A 25864-nucleotide genomic window follows, 5' to 3' on the forward strand; every position below is an offset into this window, starting at 1 on the left:
CACATCCAGTTCGTCTGGGACCTGCCTCTCCAGCCCTAACAGTTCCTAGGCATGTATTTGTAATAAACTTTTCTTCCTCCGCACAGTGAAAGGAAATCCACAGTAACAATACCTTGGCGGACAGAAAGACATTTGGGTCCTAATTCACAGCTAGCTAGCATCCCTCAAACCACTAAACTAAACTGCTCACTTTTAGTGATCTGCATAGGTTTGTAGAACTGTCCCGTGTAGAGACTAATAAGGATAAGGTAAACTCGTGCTTTTTTTGAAAACTATAATCAACTATGGAACGTAACTTACAGCATGCTTCCTCACTTCTTATCAACGGGATCACCATCTAACCTAGTCTAGTAATCACGAATCATACCTTTGTAAGAAATATTACCTTTGGAACTACTTGTCCAAGTTTCGTCATCATCAAAATGGGCATCCCCTCCATAGTTTGGCCCAGGAGGAAAAGCATGAGCCAGCAGACCAGAAGGTCCATCAAATGGGTAGAAATCGCCATGTTCTACACACAAAAAGGAAGAGTTAAGAATCTAATTATATCCAGCAATGCCTGGCACAAATGCTTGGTGAATTCTGCAAAAAACAATGAATGACCGAAAGTAGGAATTTTAAAATGGAGACAACTAGGGGGAAGAATGTAAAAATGTCTCAAAAATGATTCTGCACCATTACCTTTAGTTCCAAAAGAGATCATGATATCAGCAGTGCCATTGTGAAGTCTGGTGAAATTCAGAGGGGTCACATCTGACCAAACTTTGAAGGCTTTTCTGAATGCCTTTTCAACCTCAGAATGAGTCAGATCAGGGGTATAATTCACAATCCTATTCAAGAGAGAAAGTTTCAGTTACATTTTTGGAAGGAGAAAGCTGTTTGAGAATATATTTTCTTGGGATACTGCTTTGCAACTCAAAATGCAATGGCTTCCCTAAAAGTTCTACCAGAGGTCCATTATTTCAAAGAACTTAGTAATTATGATGCCATGCAAAGATAACAAAGTAAATTCAGACATTTGAGTATCTCCAAATATCTGACCACTTGTAATTTTACACTTAAAGTATTCAGATATTTAATGAAACTTATATTTTATGATACAGGTTTGGAGTTGTATTGCTATGATCCAAATAATGGAAACAGCTTTGTCAAGTTCCTAGAGAGAGTAGTACTCTCCATTTTTGAGCACTCTTAATAAATATGCCTCATGTAGTACATATGCAAATATTATTACACCTACTTTTACTTCTAACTTGATTTCTTTCCTAAAAAAAAAAAAAATGCTTTGCGATTTCCAACGAAAGATCATGCTGGGTTAATGCAGCTATAATAGATTTCATGAGATATTCTCACCAATATTAAAACTATTACTGGGAATTATTTAACTTCTAATTAAATATGTAAAGCCTACCTAAAATAAAATGGAACCAAACGTGTTCTGTCACCTACGGCTTGTGCTGAAAATTAGGCATTTGATACTATTTTAAACACTAACAAAGATCACAGAAAGATAGCTGCTGGCTCACCTGTAGGTCAGATTTGTCTTGGGCCACTTGAGAGCTCGGGGGAAAACATTGTACTCGCCCACATCAGGGACCCCACATCTTGGTTTCTTCATGATGTCCAGGGTGTCATCATCAAGTTTGCCAGTGACCTCTAAGCCGAAGAAGGACTGCATTTCTCGGAGCCTGTCAACCGCGGAGCCTGCGCCCGACTTCTTCAGGATTCCAGCGGGATTCATGGGGTAGTAGTAGGATTTCAAGTAGTGCTGAAAAAGAGACCAGAATGGCCTGCCTTTAAAAAAGAGAAGGGCACATGTGAGATGCAGCACCCCTTTGGGACCGGCAAGATACCCTACCTCGGCAAGCTGGAAGTCTTCCTCGGACAGATCGTCCTCGCCATCGCTGGGAAGGGGCAGGGACCAACACTGAGTCCAGCTCAAGAAGAGGACGGCAGCCAGGACGCCCGGGAGCATCGTGATGGACATGCCTGGAGCTTCTGCCTTCTCCGAGACAAGCACCTTTACTTTTATAGACCTGCAGGGTGACTCACCATTTGTGGGCAAGTTCCCGCTTCCTAGTGCATCTAAAGTAAACATGCTTACATGGCGACTTTTTTTTTTTTTTTTTTTCTCCCAAGAAGTGTGGTTTGTGGTAGAATTTGAGGGAAATATAGAACGAGGGCTTCTCTCATTTCAGCAGGGCCTCCAAAACCATCTGGCAAAATAAACGGCCTCAGCATATTTATGGACACTGTGGGAAGAAGCAGAGTCGTAAAATTTTCACTTTACTGGGCAAAAATGTTTCTCCCTCCTTATTTTTCAGATAAGAGTGTCAAGATGCTGCACTTGCTTCCATGAAGAGTCCTGCTTCTAGAAGCTCCGTAACCTGGTTTATTTTTCATAGGGCGACTCCAGAGGGAGACGCTGTGTGTACCTAGGGGCCACAGAACTGCACCAGACCCCAGCGTGGAGGCTGGGAAGGGCCAGGGCGCAGGCACTGGGCTGAAGGCTGCGGTGGACATTTAAAGGCGCTGGTGTGACTCTCAGCAACCCCGGGATCCCACCTGAATTTCCTGCAGGTCCAGGAAGAAGTGGGACCCTGCATCTGAGTAGGAGATAAGGGCCAACACAGACAGGGATCACCCCCCCGCTGGGCTTAAAAGGATTGATCTCACTTAATCTGTAGAAAAACCTTGGAAGTAGGGACTACCCCGGAGGGCTTGTTTTCACTTTACGTATGAATAGTCTGAGAGGCAAAGAAGTTAAATGCTTGTTGGAGGTCAGGGAGTTAATAAATGGTACTGTCAGTACTTGAATCCCAGCCGGTAGACTTAAGATTTCATGTTTTTTTAAAATACCATCTGGGGGGCACCTGGGTGGCTCAGTGGGTTAAGCCGCTGCCTTCGGCTCGGGTCCTGATCTCGGGGTCCTGAGATCGAGTCCCGCGTCGGGCTCTCTGCTCAGCGGGGAGCCTGTTTCCCTTCCTCTCTCTCTGCCTGCCTCTCTGCCTACTTGTGATCTCTCTCTGTCAAATAAATAAATAAAATCTTTAAAATACCATCTGGTATGGTTTCTCCCCCATTAACTCTCAGAAATTTCAAAAATGGAATGGCTTTGTTCCCACACCGCTGGGAATACCCAGGAAAACTAGGGGTCTAGGTAACTCAGGGCCAATTTCAAGTGTCTTAATTTTGACTTTTAAATTTAAGTAGTAGAAGTACCTGAGGTCCAAAACCTCAGGCAAATCGTTCACGAGGGGCTTTCAAGAACATCCCCCTTTCAGAACCAGGATGTCAGAATGTCATCTTCCGTGCCTCACACATGTAAGTGGATAGAAAAATGCGAGTCATGATCTTCAGACAGAATGACTGAAATTGTAAGTTAATTTATGTGATCAGGAGTCAGAGAGCGGCTCAGGTCTGGGACGTGTGAGGACAAAGGCACGGAGCGGGAGTACAGGTGAGGGTGGGTGCGGCAGGGAACCCCCGACACGTGGGGACGTGCCGTCATCAGGATTGGCCCAGGCCTCCGAGGTAACCAGAAAAGCCTACGAGATGTAAGCAGTCGGTGGAGGGCAATTTATAATGCTTTTTCCAGAGCAGAGCCAAATAGATCCTTACAATCTTAAATATTTTAAATTTAAATTTAAATAGAATTTTAAATATTTCCAATGAGTTCAAGATTGGATTTAGGCTTAACCAACAATACAAAACTATCGCTTGCTTGAAGCATCGTCCAAGAGCAGCGGTTAATTTTAGACTGAGTGGTAATGATCGAAAAGTTTGGCTCATCTATTGAGCTTATAGGAAATTCGTGCATTTGAAATCATTTTTTTTTTACCAATAAAATTTCATAGTTTTTTCAAGTATCATCATATTTTTAGAAAGAAGTCCCAACAAAGTTCAGAAACGAATGACATTAATGTTTGGAAGTGGGAGAGGTGCATCAAATAGTTGACCGTACTTGTAGGTTGAAGCCACAATTTTTTAAAAAGCCACTTTCGATGAGGCATTGACTATGCGGGATATGGTGCTGGTCACTATGAAGATAGAATGAAGGAAAAAAGCCTTTTTCTTAGGATGATGCCAGTTTCCTCTCTCTGGGAAGACACGTTTTCCATGAGCAGTGACTGACAATAAACAAACGTCCCTGTTTACCCACTTCAGAATCAGTGCTTATCACCAAACATCGCTGGTGTTCTCTTAGTTTCTTGTTTCGCCTAAGGACAGACTCAGTGCAAAATAAAGGACACAGGTCAATGATACATGGTACTCAATTCCGCAGAGTTCTGAGTAAGGTAAATAAAATTGGAAGGGGAGGTGAACCATGAGAGACTATGGACTCTGAAAAATAATCTGAGGGGTTTGAAGGGGCAGGGGGGGTAGGTCGGGGTACCAGGTGTAGGTATTATGGAGGGCACGGATTGCATGGAGCACTGGGTGTGGTGCAAAAACAATGAATACTGTTATGCTGAAAATAAATAAAAAATAAATTAAAAAAAAAAAAAAAGTCGTCCAGACGATGAAACCAGAAATTGATTCCTTCAGGAAGGGGCCGGGCTGCTTGTCTCCGGCTACTGTTCACGGGGAGCGCACTGAGCTGGTGATCGTGATGTGTCATCCGTAGAAATGTGTTGGCACGTCTCCTGTCAGCACACGCCCTTATCTCGGGCTATTAATGGTGAGGATGGAAGCCGGGCCTTCTGGCTGCAACGGCTGAAGTGGTTGGCGGTTTCAGGTGATACCTTTGACACTGAGAGGCTGAGCCGGTGTTTACAAACGCTTCTCACAGGGCTCCCAGGTCCCTGGAAATCGGAAAGCCTGGGGAATGGGCAAACAGAACTGGACTGAATAAGAAATGTGTGTCTCCTGCTGATTCAGACCTAAGCAATACGGGACTTTTTAAAACAGACGTCATCATCTGTTTCTCAGTCCAAAACACTACTCAAGAGAGAATCAGAAATGTCCGTGACCCACCCCTAAGTAAAGCGTGGGTTCCAGACCAGGAAAAGTAGGAACAAAGGCCATTGGAGTTGGATTAAAATTAGGAAAATTCTGTAAGTCAGAGAACCTTTAGGATAAGAATTGCGGCTTCAGTTTACAGGTTGTACATTAACTATGTTGACAATGACACTTAGTATCCTTCTGTTTCCGAAAGCTAAGCCGTCTGATGGTGCCAGGGCAGGAAGTCCTGGTTTCTGTAAATACCCTCTGATGGTTGCTTTGTTCTAGTTTCTGAGTTTTCTGCCCACAGCCCCAGGGAACGGGTAAAGCCCTTAAACAGGAGCACGAACCTGGAATGTGGACCCTGGACCGCAGGGACACGAGCACCCCACCGACCCGCTAATGCACAGCTGGGATATCCCCCCCCAGGTCAGGTGCTGAGCCCAGAGGGACTCCGGTCAGAAGCCGCAGGTGCCGAGCAGGAGGCCAGCAGCTGAGGGGTGCTCTGGCCTCCCGTGTGTGGACCCCACACTCCCCGGGGCTGGCTGGGTTTGTCCTGGGGGATCCCCTACAGAAAGAAAGGCAGTCTGCAAGAAAAAAGAAAATTCTTTTTGTCCTCTTACTCTTACTCCATCCTCTTACTCGGGGATGACACGGGGAAGTCAACCCTTAACTTTCTGGCCTCACATTCTTGCTTTTTTAAATTTTTTGGAAGATTTTATTTATCTATTTTAGAGAGAGTGAGTGAGAGCGGGATGGAAGGAGAGGGGCGCTCAGGCAGAGCGCAGGGCCGGATGTGGGGCTCGACCCCACGACCCTGAGATCGGGACCTGCGTCACAGCCAAGAGTCGGACGCTTAACTGACTGCGCTGCCCCAGGTAGCGCCCTGGGCTCAGTTTCAATGAGTGATTTTACGGTGCTTTGTTAAAAAGACTGGATCCTGGATGTCCACGTCTGCCCCCACTGAACCAGAGCTGCGAGAGAAAACAACCAGGAATAGCACAGTCATTCTAGCCCACCCCTGTCCAAATACCTCTGAAAAGGGAAAAATCTGGACTGCTTGGCCATGAATAATGGAAATGAAAACAAACTAGGGAATGGGACCTTCGTGGTTTTAACAACAAGTAATTGTAATATATTTAAAGATCCCCAATATTTAAACAAATGAAGCAAAAAGTCTATGTTTAAAGTAGCCTGGCCTCACCTTGACACCCTCGTTTGCTAAAGTCAAATTTGGCACATATTCTTAAACAATGATTTTTTTTGAAGATTTTAATTATTTATTTATTTGAGAGAGAGCACAAGCAAGGGGGGGAGGCAGAGAGAGAAAGAGGGAGAAGCAGACTCCTCACGAAGCAGGGAGCCCGATGCGGGGCTCGATCCCAGGACCCTGAGATCATGACCTGAGCTGAAACCAAGAGTCGGATGCTTAGCTGACTGAGCCACTCAGGCGCCCTGCCCCCCATGTGTATTTTTTAGGTTGAGTTACTTAGATAGTAGTGGATCGTAAAGGTTTTTTTAAACGGTACTTTCTAGAACAGAAAGCTTCCCATGTTGTTGGTATGCTGCATCGACTTTATTTTCAATTCCAGGAAAGCCATCTGGAACGAATTTTGGGTACTGTTTCAGAGTTTGCCCCTTTTCCCTGAATCTGTCATAAAATTAAGAATGAACTCAAAACCACACAAAATCTGTCTTAATAAAACTATGTGTTAAAGAGGTTTAAATTTTAAACATTTTCTATAAGCTCCAATCAAACAATTTCAGACAATGGTAGACAGAAATTCACGGCAACCACGAGCTGCCAACAAAGACTCCTGCAGGTCAGCCCAGCCGCAGGGCTGATTTCCTACCTCTGTCTGCGGGGGAGAAGGCGGTCATCGCAGGGTGAGGACCACAGGCAGCATCTGTGCCTCGGGCGTCAGCCTGGAATGCCAGTGCCCTGACTTCCTGTGGATACCCATCAGCACTACAGAGGGTCCCCACCAGTTTCCCCGTATGACAAGGAAGGAAAGGCCTTATTCTCGGCCTGAGAGTTCTGACCAGGCAACTGAAACACAGCTAAAGCGAGGATCATGGTGGGCTGACCTCTAACTGGCAAGGAAATCCCTTCACGCTGTGGGCTGCGGCGGGTGTGTGTTTCTTTACCGTCTCTGGGGATTCTGCTCTTGATCAAGTCTGTGAGGACCGTGCGTGGATTGAGAATATGGGCCTGGGAATCAGTCACAGCAGCTGAAACCCCAGCCCTGCATTTGGGAGCTCTCTGACGCAGGCGATGTGTTTCCTCTCACTGATACAGTGGTGAGCAAAACACTTCCTCCTAGCCCGGAGGAAGGTGATGAGATAATGTGAGAGAAAAACAGCAGGAAAGAGGGGTCACGAGGGATGTTGCAATTTATTGACAGTGGCAGGAAAGGCCTCAGGGAGAGGGGGCTTTTGAGTTGGGATCTGAGGGAGATGGAGGTGGGGGCTCCCGCGCTGTCTGGGGTAAGAATGTTCTCAGCACAAAGAAGAGCGGGTGCAAAGGCCCTGAGGTAAGAATGCCGCAGGCAGCAAGAAGGCCAGCGTGGCTGGAGCAGAGTGAGAAGAAAAGTTACTGAACCTTAACTATACAGACGGGATCCTCACAGTCCCTGTCTTCCAGCTCATTTGATGATTACAGGACATCACGATGAAGAGCGCCGGCACCCGCGCCCGGCACACGGTCAGTCGCCTACACAGCGCCCATCAGAACCACTGTGCTCAGCGCCCCTGTAGGCGCAGCGGCTGTTGCAGCAAGGGTGTTGACGGGCATATAGCCCACACGTGTGGAACTGAGACGGGGCGGACAAGACAGGCTCGGCCACGCGAATCCCAGCGAGCAGAGCGCTAGCCCCGGTGAGAGGAGGAGCAGGCACGGAGGCCCTGGGGTGGGGGCCAGCTTCCGCTCAGGGACACAGAAATGCAGGCTGGAGCCCAGTGGACCAAGAGTGAGGGGAGGCAGGGCCGGGCACCTCACAGGGGCTCCCTCGGGGGCTCTGCCCAGCCTGCTCTGTCTACATCCCGGGAAGTCATTGGGCCCAAACCTTGACTTTCATGTCCACTCCCCGGGGCAGCCCCACCACAGGTCCCGCCCTGCCCCCTCACCTGCAGTGACCTGGAGGTCACTCGGGCTCGACCTGCTCCCCGGGTCGCTGCTGCCCCAGGGGCCAGTTTCCAGGTTGGCTCACTCTTCTCTGTTTATCTTCCATCACCTGTGAAACTCGATCCTAATGTGGCTTCCGGTTCCCAGTTGGATCCTGACGAGTACAGGTGACAGTATGAGGAATAAAATGGGAAAACAGAAAAATGAACCCATGAACACTAACCAGGAACTAACGATGTACTGTATGTTGGCTAATTGAATTTAAATAAAAAATTTAAATTTAAAAATTTAAATAAAAAAATAAAAAGGGAAAACAGAAGTATATTTTCCAGTTCGAATCAGCACTGACTTTACTGTATCTTTTTGTGTAACTTAATGTGTATCTTCATGTACCAATTATAGATTTATTTTCAGATATGAATAAAGATAATGTTCTCTGCTCTTACATCTCACAGAGAGTGAGAAAATACAATGGAATAAAACTTCCATTTGAAAGCAAATGTAATTATTATTTACCCTATTCCCAAAGCTTACAGACGGGTAAGGAATGTTCCATCCTAGCTGTGGCCAAAGACGGATGCCCCGCCCTCCACTCAGTAGATTACACATAAGTGACGCGCTATGTTAGCTGACCAGAGTTTATTTATTCATTAAAAAAAGAAAATTTGTTTATTAGAGTAGATCCTATGACAATGCTGAAACTATAAGCTCCTTTAAAAATGGTCAAACTTCAATGGGAAACTATGGACATCTACATTCTTCCCATAAATGTCCAACGATCGATACATTTTTGCCTAAAATCATGCTGATGGAGTCATTCACTCTTCCCTCCTGTGACCTTTGGCTCTATAGCCCTACCCCTGGGGACATGAACTTGAAGGCCACAGGGGCACCTGATGAGGGGTGCACAGTCTCTTTTCACGTGCTCGTCTATGACCTTCAACGCCCACATGGAACTTTGTCTTCTGATTCTCTCCTCTGACTTGGATGCGGAAACTTCTCTTGTCGCCCTTTGCTTCCCCACTGGAAAGCTCCTTTTGGTTCCTTTTCTTTCTTCTGTTTCTTCTTCCTTGAGCACTGTTGAGCTCAGTTTGCGTGTTTCAGAGAAACTCTCAGAGGAGCCCATCATTCTGCTTCTCCCAATACTTGTGTGTTCAGCCGGCGCCATTGCAATGGCCTGTTGGACCCGGTTATTTCCAAAGTCTAGGGAGCCCTATGCCGGGGCACCTCTCCGCCATGAGTATAATTACATGATGCACATAATCACATCCCTTGTACGGGAAGTGATGCTGTTTTCTGTGCACTATGACCAGAGAGCCTATAAAACATAGAATTATTGCTCCTCTTGCATTGTAATAAAGCCCCGTTTTACTTTGGAATTAAACTATTACACACTATTACTATACTTACAATAAAATAATTTAACATAGTAAATATGAAGATTTTACTAGGTCATTCTGGAACATAAAACTTACAAAAACAATACAATAATAAAATATATTCATCTTTTTTTATTATGTTACGTTAGTCACCATACAGTAGTTTCTGATTCATTGTTTGAGTTAACACCCAGTGCTCCGTGCAGTCCGTGCCCTCCTTAATTCCCACCACCAGGCTCACCCAACCCCACAACCCTCTCCCCTTCTAAAACCCTCAGTTTGTTTCCCAGAGTCCAGAGTCTCTCATGGTTCCTCTCCCCATGAGTCTCCCCCTTCATTTTTCCCATCCTTCTCCTAATGTCCTCCATGCTATTCCTTATGCTCCACAAATAAGCAAAACCATATGATAATTGTCTTTCTCTGCTTGACTCATTTCCTTCAGCATAATCTCCTCCAGTCCCATCCATGTCGATGCGGATGGTGGGCTTCATCTTTTGTTCAGGTAATTAACTCAATGCTATTAGTAGACTCAGGCACTCAATTTAATGAAGACTAGATTTTCTAAAAATGAAAATGAACTATTACAAAATACATCTCAAAAAAACAGAGAATTCTAAGGGTTACCTAGAAAATTCCCTGGATGACCTAGTAGTAAACTTTATAAAATTTTTTTTATTATTAAAACAATCCCTGTAAAAATTTGGAAAATAAGGACATTGTGAATAAAAAATAAAAATTGCTCATAACATTAAATCCTGGAAATAATCGGTGTTAATTTCTTCCAAACTTTATATATATATTTTAAATTGCATATTATACTCAATTTTGTATCCTACTACTTTACTACATTATGATATAAACACTTTTCACTGTCATAATATTCTTTATTTCCATTTTTAAAATTTAAATACAATTAATTAACATAAAATGTATTATTAGTTTCAGAGGCAGAAGTCACGGATTCATCAGCCTTAACACCCGTGGCTCATTCCATCACATGCCCTCCTTAATGCCCATCCCCCAGTTACTCAGCTCCCCACACCCCTCCCCTCCAGCAACCCTCAGTTTTTTCCCTTATGATTTTGTCTTCCAGGTGCCCCTACACTTCAATCAGCTTTGTTGCTACTTAAATTATTACTACCCAAAGCACTTGGCAAATACTAAATGCTCAGTGTAAAGTAGCTACAAAGATTAGAATCCAAATGTAATGATTATGGAGTTTATCCAATGTTTGTATTATTGGCATTTATGAAACAATTGCTGAGCTGCAAATGATAATGGGCATGGGAGGGAAATTCATATCTGAGGCATGAGGTTGCTTTATTTAGTGATGTTTGAATCTCCCTGATGGCTAATGATGATGAACATTTATTCACGTGTCTGTTAGCCATTTGTATGTCTTCTTTGGAGAAGTGTCTGTTCATGTCTGCTGCCCATTTTTTGACGTGATTATCTCTTTTTTGAGTGTTAAGTTTGAGGAGTTCTTTATAGATCTTGGATATCAGCCCTTTGTCTGTAGTGTCATTTGAGATTCAAATCAAAACCACATTGAGATATCACCTTACACCAGTTCAAACGGCCAAAATTAACAACACAGTAAGTAAGTGTTGGAGAGGATGTGGAGAAAGGGGAACCCTCTTACACTGTTGGTGGGAATGCAAGTTGGTGCAGCCACTCGGGAAAACAGTGTGGAGATTCCTTAAGAAATTAAAAACAGAGCTTCCCTATGACCCTGCAATTGCACTATAGGGTATTTACCCCAAAGATACCGATGTAGTGAAAAGAAGAGCCATCTGTACCCCAATGTTCATAGCAGCAATGGCTATAGTCACCAAACTGTGGAAAGAACCAAGATGTCCTTCAACAGACAAATGGATAAGAAAGATATGGTCCATATACACTATGGAGTATTATGCCTCCATCAGAAAGGATGAATACCCAACTTTTATATCAACATGGACGGGACTGGAGGAGATTATGCTGAGTGAAATAAGTCAAACAGAGAAAGTCAATTATCATATGGTTTCACTTACTTGTGGTGCATAAGGAATAACATGGAGGACATGGGGAGATGGGGAGGAGAAAGGAGTTGGGGGAAATCGGAGGGGGAGATGAAGCACGAGAGACTGTGGACTCTGAGAAACAAACTGAGGGTTTTGGAGGCAGGAGAGTGGGGGTTGGGTGAGCCTGGTGGTGGGTATTAAGGAGGGCAAGGACTGCATGGAGCACTGGGTGCGGGGCATAAACTATGAAGCTTGGAACACTGAAAAAATTAAATAAAAAAAAAGAATTTAATGACATTTGCATAAAATGATAAACATGCCAATTACAAGAGTTTTTGTTGATTCAGGAAAGCCTTCTGGCAAAAAGAACTGGACAAACATAAATGTTAGTGTGTGGCTGAGACAAACATACACACCTTCTTAGTTCCACATTTGCCCCAGTTAGGGACGTTTTTACATCAGATGTTTCCTAGACAGATGTTTCCTAGCTGGGAGCCAGAATGACCCATTTTTTCTCTAATAAAGACAGAGAAACTGTAGGCAGACATTTAATGCTTCGATTGTCTAACTCTTAATAATACAATATTTAGGGGCGCCTGGGTGGCTCAGTCAGTGAAGCGTCTGTGTTCAGCTCAGGTCATGAGCTCAAGGTCCTGGAATCAAGCCCCGCATTGGGCTCCCTGCTCAGCTGGGAGCCTGCTTCTCCCTCTGCCTGCTGCTCCCCCTGCTCATGCTCTCTCTCTCTTTCTCTCTCTGAAATAAATAAATAAAGTCTTTAAAAAACTACAACACTTAGTCCATACTGAGCGAAGAGAAAAAATGTGGTACAAAGCAGGAAGACATGCAATAAAGATCTATAAACCGAATGATGTGTTTTATTCGTGAATCACTATAAATTATTTTCACCACATGAAGTTTAAATGATCAACAGTTGCCAAACTCTGTTACACTTTCTTCAACCACAGGGGGTGAAAACCGGGTCAAGTCACACCCCATAGCCGGACCACACAATCCCCGCGGCGTCAGCGTGAGCCTCCGAGACCTCAGAATGCATCTGGACTGATTCTGTTTGTTGCTTCATGCGCTGTTTGGGGCTATGAGATGGAAACCTCAGCGCTCCAACCGTTTACGTACATGAGAGGGACAAGGCAATGTTCTCCCAAATGGGAGATTTCTGTAAGTTTGACCACTCTCCAAGGTCAACGTCTACACAAGGCCAGTGACTGGGCTCACACTGGTCTTAACTACGGAATATTCACCTCATCCTCAGCGCACAGGCTGCCTCCTCCTCAGCAGTGACCAGGAGGACAAGTATGAGCCCGCTGTCCAGAGGCCCCATCAGATGGGGGAGAAAACTCCATGTTCTAAAAGGGACATGACTCGGAAAATAAATGAGAAAATTGTCAAAACAAGAACAAAACCCATCACTTCGAGTAGAAGGTATTAAGAAATGGGAAGTCTTCAGGAGACGCTGTTCAGCCTTATTCTCTCTTGCCAACGATTCTCATGCCAGCAGGGTCCCAGAAAACTCCAGGGAAACTGGGTTGGGTCTCAGGTCCCCACTCTTCACTGCTGCTCAGACAGTGTGGTCCACAGTTCCAGGGGAAAGATCTGGAACATAAGTCACTGTTCTAACACACGTATGCAAAGGGGCATTTCGGGAAGCTCCCAAACGTGAATTTTAAGGATTGTCATACTTTGAGAAGCTGTCCTTTTGATGGTTTTTTATTTCCTTATAGAATCAAAAATGTAAGATACATCACAGTATAATAAAGTTTCTTTAGAGATAGCCTTAATTTTTATGTGTTTCCAAATATTCTTGGTTTTAAAAAATCTGAACTGCACTATAATCGCCCAAGATTTAAAAACTACTGGGGTGTCCGGGTGGCTCAGCTGGTTAAGTGTCCGACTCTTGATTTTGGCTCAGGTCATGGTCTCAGGGCCATGAGATCGAACCCCGCGTTGGGCTCTGCGCTCAGCACGGAGTCTGCTTGATATCCTCTCTCCCTCTGCCCCTTCCCCTGCTTGTGCTCTCTAAATACACACACATATACGTAAAATCTTTAAAAATTTTTTAAAACTACTGTAAGACATGAATGTTAAATACGGATATGTAAATTCCGCTTACGATAAAACATTTGAATATTGGTTTAATTTCATCATGGTTTAAGGCCAGAGATAACGAAGAACAACTCGTGAATCAACATTGAACCTACACTACGTATCAGTGACACACTGAAAGACCGAATTGGTGGTCCCAGAGTCCTGAGCCACAGCCTTACAGAAAGACTATTTTAAAACACCGAAAATCTATACTTTGATAGATTCTTGCAAAGTTAGCTACCGCACCCTAACTTGCTTTCTCCTTCAAGTGCAGCTAAACATAAGCACAGAAAGACCATAACGTGTTTCTCCAACATTCTGCTGAATGAGATTTACACACACTACATTAAATACTACGTTAATGAACTCTATCAGTAGCCATGAAATGAGTGAGGGTTTACTGTAAACGGCATTCAGTAGTAGACACATACCATTCTGAGCTACTTGAAATTGCACAAGGTCTGGTACTCGTCTTTATATCCTTAACTACTTGGGCCACGCTTGTCACATGTTAGGAGCTCGATCAAAATGTGTTGAGCGCATGGACACAAATAAAGGATAGGCTCGAGATGATTATCTACAGATATCTTGCTGAAATTATCTCACATCCTAATTGTTTGCTTCCCTTGAGAAAGAATCAGACCCACCCAAGAATATGGCTTCAAGATTTGTTGTTTCCGAACTTTCTAAATTCACAAGAGAAGTCTAAATTCACAAGAGAAGTCTAATGTTCACAACAACACTACTTTTGTTAAGAGACAACTGACTTTGACTTTTACTTAAAATTCAGTTCTTACTGGGAATTATTAAATAAGGGGGAAAATGAAACCATTAGTTCTCAATAACATTTTTTAATTGAAAAAAAATGTAAAGGTATTTTAAGCCACCTAGACAAGATTTACTAAGTCAATATTCAAGTGAGAGACACAAGGTCTGGTTTGGAATGCACAAGAATGTGAAGTGTGGATAACAGAGGAGTGTAGAACCCAAAGGACCTCCAGAGATCATCTAACCCGATCCCTTTATATTCCATGGGGAAACAGATCGAGAAACTTCCTCAAAGCCACACAGTCAAATACAGCTGATGCCAGGATTATCATTCCAGGCTCTTGACTAGGACAGTCCAGGATCCTATGTGTTACCCCCGAAGTACTTAACCTGTGAGGATATGATCTGCCAAAGGTCATCCTGCAAAGACTTTCATTTGGGGCTGAGGGTGTGGAGGGAGAGAGATCACGTGAACCTCTGCCTCCTCGAGCTGCCTTTACAGGGTCAGAATATTCGCAGAGGATTCATTTCTTGTCCCAGTTTTGTTTGTGTTACTGTTTGTTCAAGGGCAGAGCACGTTTAGCCCAATTTTTTTTTGTTTGTTTGTTTCTGCCCAAAGAAAAAGTTTATGGATAAAAAATAGACTTCCCTCCTCGTTTCATGACCATAAAGGCAGACAGTCAGTTTTGCTTGTTTTGAGGACGTTCTCTCTAAAATTGGTTGAGCAGCAGGGGACTTGTAATTTGCTCTCTGCCCCGGGAAGAGAGGGAAGGAGAGGAAACGGAGAGAGGAGGAAGGGGAAGAGGTGGGGAGGAAGGGGAGTGGGTTAGGAAAGACATTTATCCTGGAACAACAGGGGACTGGGCACTGCCCTGGGGCTTTCTGTCTTGTGTCCTAGTGAGTGGCAAGAATCCGAGCGAGTCCGTCCCAGTGCCCGTGAGCCCATGAGGCTACGAACACAGCCAGCCGGGCCTACAGGGCGAGCGAGAGCTCTTCCCACCAGCCAGGCCCAAGGCCACTCACACTGTGTGCCTCAGCGTGGAGTCCATCTCGTCCCCCGCTGCCAGGACCACTGTAGCCATGGGTCCAAGCCGAAATGGGATAACTTAAGCCAGATGTCGGAAATGAGCCAACAGCTTAGGAAAGCATAGTTAAGGATGTGTCAATTTTTTCCAAAACCAAGATTCTTTCCACAATTTCCAAAACACTGACCAACACAAGTGATTAAGAGGTGACCCCTTCTTGCACGGACGCGCAGCTGATGAAAACAATCGCGCAAGAGGTTGAGCACGGAATCCGACCCACTGTTCTCCCGACCGTACACAGTTCACCTGCGCTGGAAGGGCCTACACCTGCCAGTTCCAGCTGACCTCCCGGTGCCGTCAGCTCCGAGGGGTGGCATGTTATACAACCAGCAAAATCGGAACCGTCATCCGGATATCTCATTTGCCCTATCCGTATCCAGATTAAATAAGTTATTTGAACCAGCGCGCTCCATCACTAGCCACGATCTTACCATAGACCCCAAGTTAGTTGACAGGGACGGAGGCAGGTTCCCCAGGTTAAGATGACCTGCTCGTCTGAGCTGAGGCATTACATCAGGAAGGGGTTCTCAGAAACCTGGGGCCGTCAAATAGGACTTGGGGACGAGACCTAGGTGGGCTCACCCACTCTCCCCCCGTCTCCCGTCATCCCAAGCGATGGCCCCCAGTAATATGCGCACGGCACACTTCCTTGACCAGCGCAGGATATCACCTGTACCCCCGCTTCCTCTGCACTGCCGAACAACACACAGAGAGCAGTCAGAGTGATACCATCACACGTGGTAGCCCAGAACACGATACAGCAAATTTTAAAATGTCCGTCGCTGGATGTCAGAACTTAAGCACAAGCATACAAATGTGTAAGTCCACGCCAAAAGAAGGTAAATCGTTGGAAAAATTCAGCACTTTATTATGATTCCTCATGAGGGACATGAGGAGACAAATGATTAAATCACGACCAACAGCAAAGGGGGAGATTCCCCCACAATGTAGCCTATGAAGACAAGAACGTCGAAAACTGATACCGGAAATCTTGATCCACAAATGATGAAACTAAAGACGATGAAAACAACTTGTCTTTTATTTCAATAATGCCCTTTTTGACTATTTATTTTGGTTATTTTAGAAAGATAACACGTATTTAAATGTTAATACATTTTAGCTTCTGTAATAGGTTTATAAATTTTTAATTAAAATTTTACAATTACCTAATTTCAATTACTTTTTAAAATGTTATATATCCTGGACATGTTCTAAAAACATGAGGGTTTTTTTAATGATGTTATTTATTTATTTGAGAGACAGAGAGAGCACAGAAGCAGGGGGAGCAGCAGAGGGAGAGGGAGAAACAGACTCCCCACTGGCCAGGGATCCCGACATGGGACTCGATCTCAGGACCCTGGGATCATGACCTGAGCTGAAGGCAGATGCTTCACCAACTGAGCCACCCAGGTGCCCTAAAAAATGTGAGTATTAAACAAAATTTTATGGAACAAATATTCCCATTTTGTTCATTTCAGAAATTCACTGAAATCTCTCCGGTGCTAATGAACCCTCCTGTTCTCTTGGTTTGGTTGTGCTTTATGAATGTTACTTCTCCTATATAGTTTTAACAGAGGAAGGATTTATGTACGGGCAAATTTGTCTTCTGCTTGGACTGTATACTCTGTGACAGAGAGTTAACAGGCCAGGTCTGAAGGAGGCACCCATTGTGGTCACCCAGAGCCCTTTGCTCCGCCTCCAAATAAACTATGAAAACACTGTTCTTGATTATGTTTCTTATATTTCTGTGTGTCTCATGTGTATCCGTCAGTGGGAAATAATACATAAGTTATTGGATACAATTCTCTGTCACTCATACGTTTACCAAGCAGCTGTGTTCCTCAGTCTGAACACTGGAGCACTGATGGGTCCATTTCTCGTGAGTAGCTCTGGTCCAGATTGAATTGCCATGACCTAAAGATGAGTTTTGGGGTAAAGACGTTAGAGCAGAGGAGATGCCAAAAAACAAACTGGTGACGCAATCGAGCTGGGCTGCCACCTTCCACCCCACCAGCCTGACCAGCGTATTGGCCTACTCTTTGCTCTGCGGTCGAAATGCAGTGACCCTCGGGAGGACACACACGGACGAGCTCAGGAAAACAGAGACAACAGAATGGGACACAGCAGCTCCCTGATCGGGCGATAACGAACCAGGAGGAGTTCTGGGGATTGGTTTTATTGGGTTTTGGTTTTTTTCTTTAAAATTGTTTTTAGTTGTCTGCAGAGCGTTCCCTCTGAACCTAACCTCCTTCTAATTCATAATTGTTTCCCTGTGAGCTGTATACTATTTGCAATTATTTTTTAATTCTTGAATTTTTGAAGTCAGTGATCAAAAATTACTTGGTTAACAGATGGATTAAGCATAAAAATCGCCCAATTTCAGTTCCAATTGCAAGTAACCTAATATTCAACATAAGTGAAGAACTAATAAAACTCAACACCAAAAAGAGCCCAGTTGGATTAAAAAATGGGCAGAGGGCATTCATAGAGATTTTTCCCAAAGAAGACATCCAGATGCCAACAGACACATGGAGAGATGTTCATCATCACTCATCATCAGGGAAATACATCAAAACCACATGAAACACCTCCTCCCACCTGTCGGCATGGCTAAAATAAAAAGACAAGAAATAACAAGTGCTAGCGAGAATGTGGAGAAAATAGAACCTTCGAGCACCGTTGCTGGCAACGCAAGCTGGTGCAGGCACTGTGCAACAAAGTAGGAGGTTCTTAAACGAATTAAAAATAGAGTTTCCACGGGGCCAGTAATTCCACTAGATACTTGCTCCAAAGAAAACAAAACACCAACTTGAAAAGACAGATGCACCTGTGCGTTTACAGCAGCATTATTTACAGTAGCCAAGATATGCAAGCGGCCCAAGGGTCCACCCACAGATGAGCAGGTGATGTACACACACACACACACACACACACACACACACACACACACACATTATGAGGCTGAAAAGAAGGATGAGATTGTGATATCTGTGACAACATGGATGAATTTAGAGGGTATCATGCTAAGTGAAGTGAGTCGGTGAGAGAAAGACAGGTCCCACGTGATTTCAATCATATGTGGGGAAAAAATGAATAAATAAACAATAAAGTAGAATCCGACCTATAAATACAGAGACCAGACTGACGGTTGCCAGAGAGAAGGGATGGGGGATGGGAGAAATGGGTGAGGGGTGCCGGGAGGTCCGGGCCTCCCAAGAGAGAGAAGGGAAAGGCACAGCACAGGGAACGGAGTCAGCCATGCTGTGATAGCGCTGTGTGGGGTAGATGGTAGCCACGTGTGTGGCGAGCTCAGCCTGAGCTCCAGACGCACGGAATCACCCTGTTCTACACCTGAAACTAGCACTGTGTGTTGACCAGGCTCAAAGAAAAAGAACTTGAGTCCAAAAGTAAGTGAATTGTAAGTAACTTGTTATTCAATTAGAATGTTTGTGGCCTAAACATTATTATTCTATGATTGGCATGAGTACCTACAGTTTGATGAGGATGTTTACAATCTTCTACACATTGATAAGATTTAAGATACAAAGAGTCACCAAATAACATGAGTCATGTCGTCTGAGTTCCGCTCTAGACGGTATTTGTGGCTTACAATGAATAAAAATTTAAATGATGTGAGGAGTTTGTGAACCATGCCCTTGGGACAGGGAGGAGGGTGCTGCATACCTTTCGTGAAAACTCTGAAATGGATTTCATGTGTATGAGTCACCACTGGATTTTCCACAACCACAAAACAGAGAGAGAGAGAGAGCTATAGATATAACATAAGTGATTTTTTACTTCCTTAAGCACCATTTAAGGAAGAGAAATACTAGTTCAGAAATGCAGAATGTGTTCAAAATAAAAAATAAAATGGTAAAAACTCACATTTCAGTCTACAGAGGACAGTAGCACCTGAGACCTAGGGTCCGCTCAGTTAACACCGGAAACGTGAACTGTCCATGTATGGTAGAAACAGGCACCCAGTTTAAGCTTGATGGGGTGACTTAACGGCTGGGCGACTTTGGCAAAATTACTGAAACCTTCTCAGTTTCCTTTTCCTCACCTGAAAACCAAGACTGAGAAGTGTCCTTGTTTCATCTCCGCGTGAGGCACAGCGGCCAAGTGAGTGAGGGGATGGCAGCACAGCAGACACTCAACAGGCCGTCCACACTCACGCCACTCACCCTGGGACGGCTGGCATTGCGGGTCAGTGAGGACGCGGCAGCCCGCGCGGAGCACCCGTGACGCAGGACGCACAGCCCCTGAAGTTTCAGAAGATGCCCACGACATAGAAGACGCAAACTTTCAGACACAAACAAGGGGACACACCCACGGACACACCTGTCACGGACAGGACAGACCCGCGGTCCCTCCTGTAGGATGGCAGGGACGCAGGAGCTGGGACAGAGGGGTGGAGGTCTGTCAGCGGGAGGCTGTGAATTCTCACCGGGTTCTGCAGGGGTTGGGTGAGGGGTCTGTCCCGGCAGAGACAAAGACAAAGAACATTTTGGATGGACAAAGTGGCATACGTGGCCATGCACAGAGGTAAGCAGGGTGTTTTCCGTTGGACAAATGACATTCCTTCTGGCTTTAATGTCTTCACTGGAGTCTCCCCCTTGACTCCTTGCCAGTCTTGACCTGGAGTATGGGGTGCAGGGGGTTTCACAGTCGAGGCCAGTCGGAAGGGAGGCTGAAGGTACGCAGTTCGCTAGATGTGCTGCCGGATGCTGGGCCAGTGTTGGCAGTCTCGCCCAAGAAAGGAAGTAAAGGCACAGAAAGAAGTCAGAACGCGGTCATCTGTAAGGGCCGGAACCCCCCAGAGACCGGCAGTCTCCCTCTCTCTCTCTCTCTCTTCCTGTCTCTCTCCCCCCTCTTTTCTTCCCACTGTTTCCCTCCCTCTCTCTCCCCTCTTCCCTCTCCGCCCGACCTCTCCGCCCGACCTCTCCACCTCTCCATCCCTCTCTCTCTCTCCTTACCTCCCACTCTGATATACTCTAAGAGAGAGAATCTGACTTGTTCATTGGATAACTCTCCAACGTAGAATTGCTCCTCCTGCATAAGGTTTTCCAGGAAGCCTAGAAACAGCTCCTTTTGGGTCAAGGGTTCTGCTCAATTAGGTGGCTAGGATGCTGCTATGGCGGCCGACATAAAGTACGGCATAAGGAGCACATAAGGAGTCAGTCCTGGGCAGGTGGCTGCGGGCGTGGTGACACGGAGCTCAGCATTAACTGCTCTAAGATTCTGGGCTGCCTCACAGTCTTTGCTGGGGTTGGCTAATCTTCCTATTAGAATATAGAAGATGGTGTAAGAAGGTTACAAGGTCAAGGTTCACAGACCCCAAGAGGACAGCCCTTAGATCCATCACTTCTGCGCTAAGGAGCTTTCTGGGGGATGATGTGTCCCTACACCATTGTGCTGCATTACGCACGGTCATATGGAAATTGGATGAGAAGACGATGACGATAATCGCTAATATTTATTTAGTAGCTGACCTAAACAATCTCATTTTATTTATATAATAACATAAAACTACATTTTATTGTTATTGTCATTCCTTTCTTATAGATAATAAAACTGAACTTCAGAGAAGTCAAGTCTCCCTTGTCAGAGCCGACAAACGGTAGGAGAGGGTTTGAGCCTCGCTCTTTCTGACACCCACGCCCCTGGGCTTAGTCACTGTCCCACAGTGTTTCTCAACTAGAAGGAAGAACGTGGTGGGGGAGAGGCGGATCTCGCAGAAGAATCCAGGGTCTTGAGATCAACGGGGGTGGAAATGAAACCCTCAAGATCGTGTGACACTTGGTCAGTCACTGATCAGGTAGGGGACAAACACCCAATCGATGGCTTTCTGCTGATGGTGACTCAGGAAGCGGTTTGCTTTGAGAGTCCTGGGGCAGCAAACAAAAACCGGCCTCAACGGCCAAGCTGGGAGAAAATGAGAACTGTCCCAGACCCGGGAATTCCTGGTGAGATGTTACTCCAACACTCTTCGCCGGCTGATGCAGCTGAAGCCTTCTGCTCTAGTCACCAAGCAGGCATCCTGAAAACCAAGTGTACGCTTAGCTGTTCTAGAGAATTCTGGACTCGATCCTGTCTTCGCCATGGCAGGTTTTGTTTTATATAAGCCAAACTGGTCCAGATCAAAATTAACATCCTGAGCTGCATACTGGCTTATACTAGACACGTGGTAATTACACACAATGCCACTAGTCAACCTTTGGGTCAACCTGCCCTAAATAATTACCGGGGAAGAGCTCTGCAAACTTTGGGCAGAACAAAACTCCGTGTCAGAATAAAGAGGACTTGTCACCCAGACCCCCGTTCTCTGTAAAACCACCACCAACAAGCAAACCAGGAGAAATACAAGAGACTCAAAACAAGCAAAAATAATTCAAGGCTCATCAAGGTACCATTATAAGGTCTAGAATAGTATTATCAAGGCAAACGTTTCACTGTTTCTGTTTTGAAGAAAGTATCTGTCACATTAGGAAAACAGTTTAACATAATATTTTTCTTTAGGTTCCTGGAAGCCACTGTGGGGCTACCAACAGAAAGTTGGCACCACTCTGCTGTGGGATGAAATGCCCTCCACTTAGGGCTTTTCCTTTTTTCATACCCCACAACATATAATTTGCACCATAGAGACATTGAGCAACACATTGGGTCTATGTTTGTCTGGTAAGAAGCCTGATGAAATTTCTGTATTTGCTAAACCGTGCTTTCCCTGAACTCCTCCTTCCAGAGAACGCATGGAGGGAACGGAAATTGGGGGCTCAAGCACCCAGGAGCTCTCCTGGACCGCTCACCTCTTGTCCCAGCCCCTGCAAAGCCACATTTCTTGGGCTTTTCTTTTTTTAAGCCCGAAGAGTAAGAATTCAATACAAACACTAAACTGATCTCCTGACCTCATTCTAGCCCTGCTGGCTACAGAAAACAAAACACTCCTGACCTGAATCTTCACCATTTTGACCCAATTCCTATTAGTGGGCACCTGTCTTCTCGCTGGACAAAGCCACAGAGACCCAGCCAGCCACCGGCTAGGAAAGTCCCCGAGTTGAACGGTCAAGATCTGAACCATTAATCAGGAGACAAAACCCGGGGGTGGCAAGTCATTTCCAGGAGGCTGAACAAGGGGCTGGCGAATTGATAGGACATTGGTCATTGCAGGTCTGAGAAGCTGAAAAACAACGTAACCGTGCCTGTCTCAGGCTGGCCCATTCCACTGTGATAGCCAAGAAAGGCTACGGAGAAAAATATTATGACTCACATCCTGGCATCGACGTGACACAACACCTCAAGGTTAATTAAGGAAATAAAAACCAAATATCAAGGCAATGTTAAGCTGTATTTTTAATTTGCCTTGGAAAGTTGGGCATATTCTCTTTTTCCTCTTACAGATGAGCGTGTTTTGAAGAGCTGACATTCACACAGCATCTAGACGCCAAAATGGTCCTTGCACCGGGTTCACGTCTCTTTCCTCTTTGTCAGACTGTCCCAGGGACAGACACGTGTCTACGGCTCTGCCTTTCTGACCTCTCCTTGCCCACTGCACTGCCGGCACGTCCCACCGGGTCAGGAACCCTCCACCGTGCCCTGAGGTATGGGGTTGTGCTTTCTGTATCCAAAGAGCGTCCTTCTGACTCTTCTGCCGCTGCTCGTCATTCCATTACATATATAGTTGGTCAAAATATATGAAATTGCCATTTTTGTACATGAAAATGGTCCGTGCAGGTGTTTTTAGGAGGCCTGACCTGACATTGGTGTGTGAATGTGTATATGTCTTATAGGTTGAGTGTCTTTGCATGCATATGTGTGTGTGTGGCAGAAACACTGTGCGTGCTTTACGCCCATTAAATTCTACCATCCCCTGTAAGGCAAGTCCATTTCTTTAAAGTACACACATGAAAACAAGAGCTAAGAAAATACGATAACTTGTTTCCTAAGGTCTTCCAGGATTTCATCCGATTTCCAGCCCTGGGTCACATGCTCGCCATTCTGGGCCCTATGGCACGTGCTTGACTGAGACCACCGAAGTGTCTGGACCTCAGAAGCCCCTGCTGAGCGGTCCTATGCTCGCAGACGTGTCCTCCTGCACCCCTCCCTGGGACGCGGCACACACAAGGGAAGAAGTCGGCATGTGTGTGCTTAGCCCCTTAGCAAGCATCGGGACAATTAATGGGGAACGTCTCAATGACTGAATGTTTCTTTCTCCAAGAAACTTTGAATTAATTCTTCAAATTATTGTGCTGTGCGGGGCGGGGCGGGGGCAGGTTTGGGCAAAACCTTGCATTGACTTTAGAGAAATGCTAGTTTTCCCAGAAATCTGAAGGTGGAGTATGCTTATACTATAGTGAATAAAGGTGTCCAGACACTGTGAAATCCAGTCTTTCTTCTCTCCCAAATTACAGAGCGTGAGAAGTGGTTTCCTGGCTTTCCGCTTCCTGCTCCGAGCATGTTGGGAAGTGAGACCACAGGAGTCTAGATTTACATTGTTGGGATATATTTTTTTTTTCAGTAAATGCTTATACAAATCTATCCTTTCCTGTTGGTTTTTGACTAGTTTGTTTGCAACTCAGATTCTTGGCTGAAGTTATTAAGAAAACAAAAAAGCTTTCGCTCGATTATGAAACGTTGTGTTAAACCATATTCACAGCTCACAGGTTTTGTGATCATTGGCAGCAAGAGAGCTGTCTTTGCTGAAAATCACAGCATCCTCAGGACCCTCTGAGCACAGAACAGGACATGAGGAAGCCAGCGTAACACAGACCGGCAAACCAGAGTGAGGGCACTAGGACGATGTCTCTGCCCAGTGACCTCGTTCATAACTGAAAGGCAGGAGAGGGGGAGTCATGGCCAGTGCAAACTTTGCCAATGAGAGGGCCCTTTGGGGGTCACAGTTTTCTCAAAATGGGTTAATCAGAGGTTCACTAGTTTGTTCTCAGTCCAAAGGGTCTGCAAGCTTCCTGAGAGATTTTTTTTTAATTTTCTGTTTTCATTTAATGGTTTCATTTCATTTCATTTAATCAGCGTAAGCACATCCCAATTATGTGGGTGACCACCTCGTAACCAAGAACTAGGCATGATTTCAGGGTCCATGTGTGTTGTTGTCCCTACAATTGGCTGAGAATTATTGGGGGAGAAAAAAAAAAAACAAGCAGGGAGACCTGAACCAGACAGGTAAAAGCTAACTGACATAATGAGTGTTACACACAGGACTTCTGGTGCAGCAGGAAGGGGGGCAGAAGGACGCGTTCCACCCGCCCGGGAGCGGAGCGGTCGGGAACATTTGCGCGTGGGGAGTCATGACAGAGTTATGGCCAAGTGGCACCGGCTGTCAGGTTAATATAATGTAGTGTATTTAAGACTTGTTGGGTTTATGGTGTTAAGTGTCTGTATTTTGTAAATTTGTCTTGCTGGGATGGCCATAGACGCGCGGGTGCTGGGTGGAGGGCAGGACTACATCCGTGACGTGCTGGTTTGCCAGAGAAGCCGTAACCAAGCACCGCACACTGCGTGCTCTAACAGCAGAAATCATTCTCTCGCCGTTAGGCTGAGTCCAGATGTTGGCAGGGCCCTGCTTCCCCTGAAGGCACTGGGGGAGGACCTGTTCCAGGTCAAACTTGGTAGTTCCTGGGCATGTGACTGTGACTCCGGGCTTCCCGTGACGCTCTCCCCATGTGCACGTCTGCACCCAAACTCCCCCTCTCTGGAGCGATACCAGTCATGGTGGATGCGGAACCTGCCCGACCCCATCAAGCATGACCTCATCTCCAGTAATAACACGGGTCACAACCTTACATCCAAATAAGGGCACACTTAGAAGTCCTATGGGTTAGGACTCCGACATATGAATTTGGTGGGGAGGGGACATAATTCGATCCCAAACAGGAAATAACATTAAAAAAAAACCAATTTAAGACATCATTAAATAGCCCAAATATTTTTCCCCTTTAAAAGTGGTCGAGTATTGCTCAATCTGGAGAAACCGTGCTCAAGACTAGAGCATTCTGGTGCGAACAAGAATTTATGACTTCTCATTCACCCATAAGAAACCATTTAATAAATCTTCAGCTCTTAAAAATAAACTCCTGACGGTTCCAACCATAAGAATTCTGGGGGGAGAAGAAGACTTGAATATTAGTCAGACCTCTTGAAGAGGCTGAATCTCTCAGCCTAGAGGTAAAAGAAGAGATAAGATGGAAAAAGCAAATAAGCTTAATGGTATAAAAATGAAAAAAATGGACACTTTAAATCACAGACTAGGGAAAAATATGTACAACACAGAACAGAACAGAAAAAGGCACTATATGCTCATTTGACAGGACACAGACAAAATGATAACAGATGCACAGACTGCAATAGACAAGTAAGTAAAAAAAAGAAAATTTTAGATGAGAAATGTGAGAAACAAACAGTCAAGGAAGGGGCCTTTTTCACTGAAGTATTATTTGCAAACAT

General features: G+C 45.1%; 1 protein-coding gene and 1 long non-coding RNA gene across 7 annotated transcripts in view; one reads left to right on the forward strand and one right to left on the reverse strand.

The window, feature by feature from the left end:
* MMP13 (matrix metallopeptidase 13) overlaps positions 1-19426 on the reverse strand; it is a 28188-nt gene extending 8762 nt beyond the window's left edge. Inside the window, exons 1-7 of the mRNA XM_032358208.1 lie at positions 19292-19426; positions 17226-17320; positions 8071-8222; positions 1859-2252; positions 1527-1768; positions 682-830; positions 386-511 (exon numbers count right to left, since the gene is read on the reverse strand). Coding sequence (XP_032214099.1) covers positions 386-511; positions 682-830; positions 1527-1768; positions 1859-2098 — 757 coding nt within the window. The 5' untranslated portion in view covers positions 2099-2252; positions 8071-8222; positions 17226-17320; positions 19292-19426. The remainder of the gene's footprint in view (positions 1-385; positions 512-681; positions 831-1526; positions 1769-1858; positions 2253-8070; positions 8223-17225; positions 17321-19291) is intronic.
* A 37-nt stretch (positions 19427-19463) lies between these two features.
* Positions 19464-23933, forward strand: LOC116598851. Of its 6 annotated transcripts, none has more exons than XR_004289172.1 (6): positions 19464-19951; positions 20038-20169; positions 20972-21026; positions 21926-22705; positions 22804-23004; positions 23351-23933. It is a non-coding gene; the product is annotated as an uncharacterized LOC116598851 (long non-coding RNA). The 6 variants fall into 6 exon arrangements; XR_004289175.1 differs by having other exon boundaries at positions 19467-20169; positions 23351-23543; positions 23815-23933; XR_004289170.1 differs by having other exon boundaries at positions 19464-20169.
* The last annotated feature ends 1931 nt before the right edge of the window (positions 23934-25864 follow it).

Source organism: Mustela erminea, chromosome 9 (assembly GCF_009829155.1).
Source record: "Mustela erminea isolate mMusErm1 chromosome 9, mMusErm1.Pri, whole genome shotgun sequence".
Classification (NCBI taxonomy): domain Eukaryota; kingdom Metazoa; phylum Chordata; class Mammalia; order Carnivora; family Mustelidae; genus Mustela; species Mustela erminea.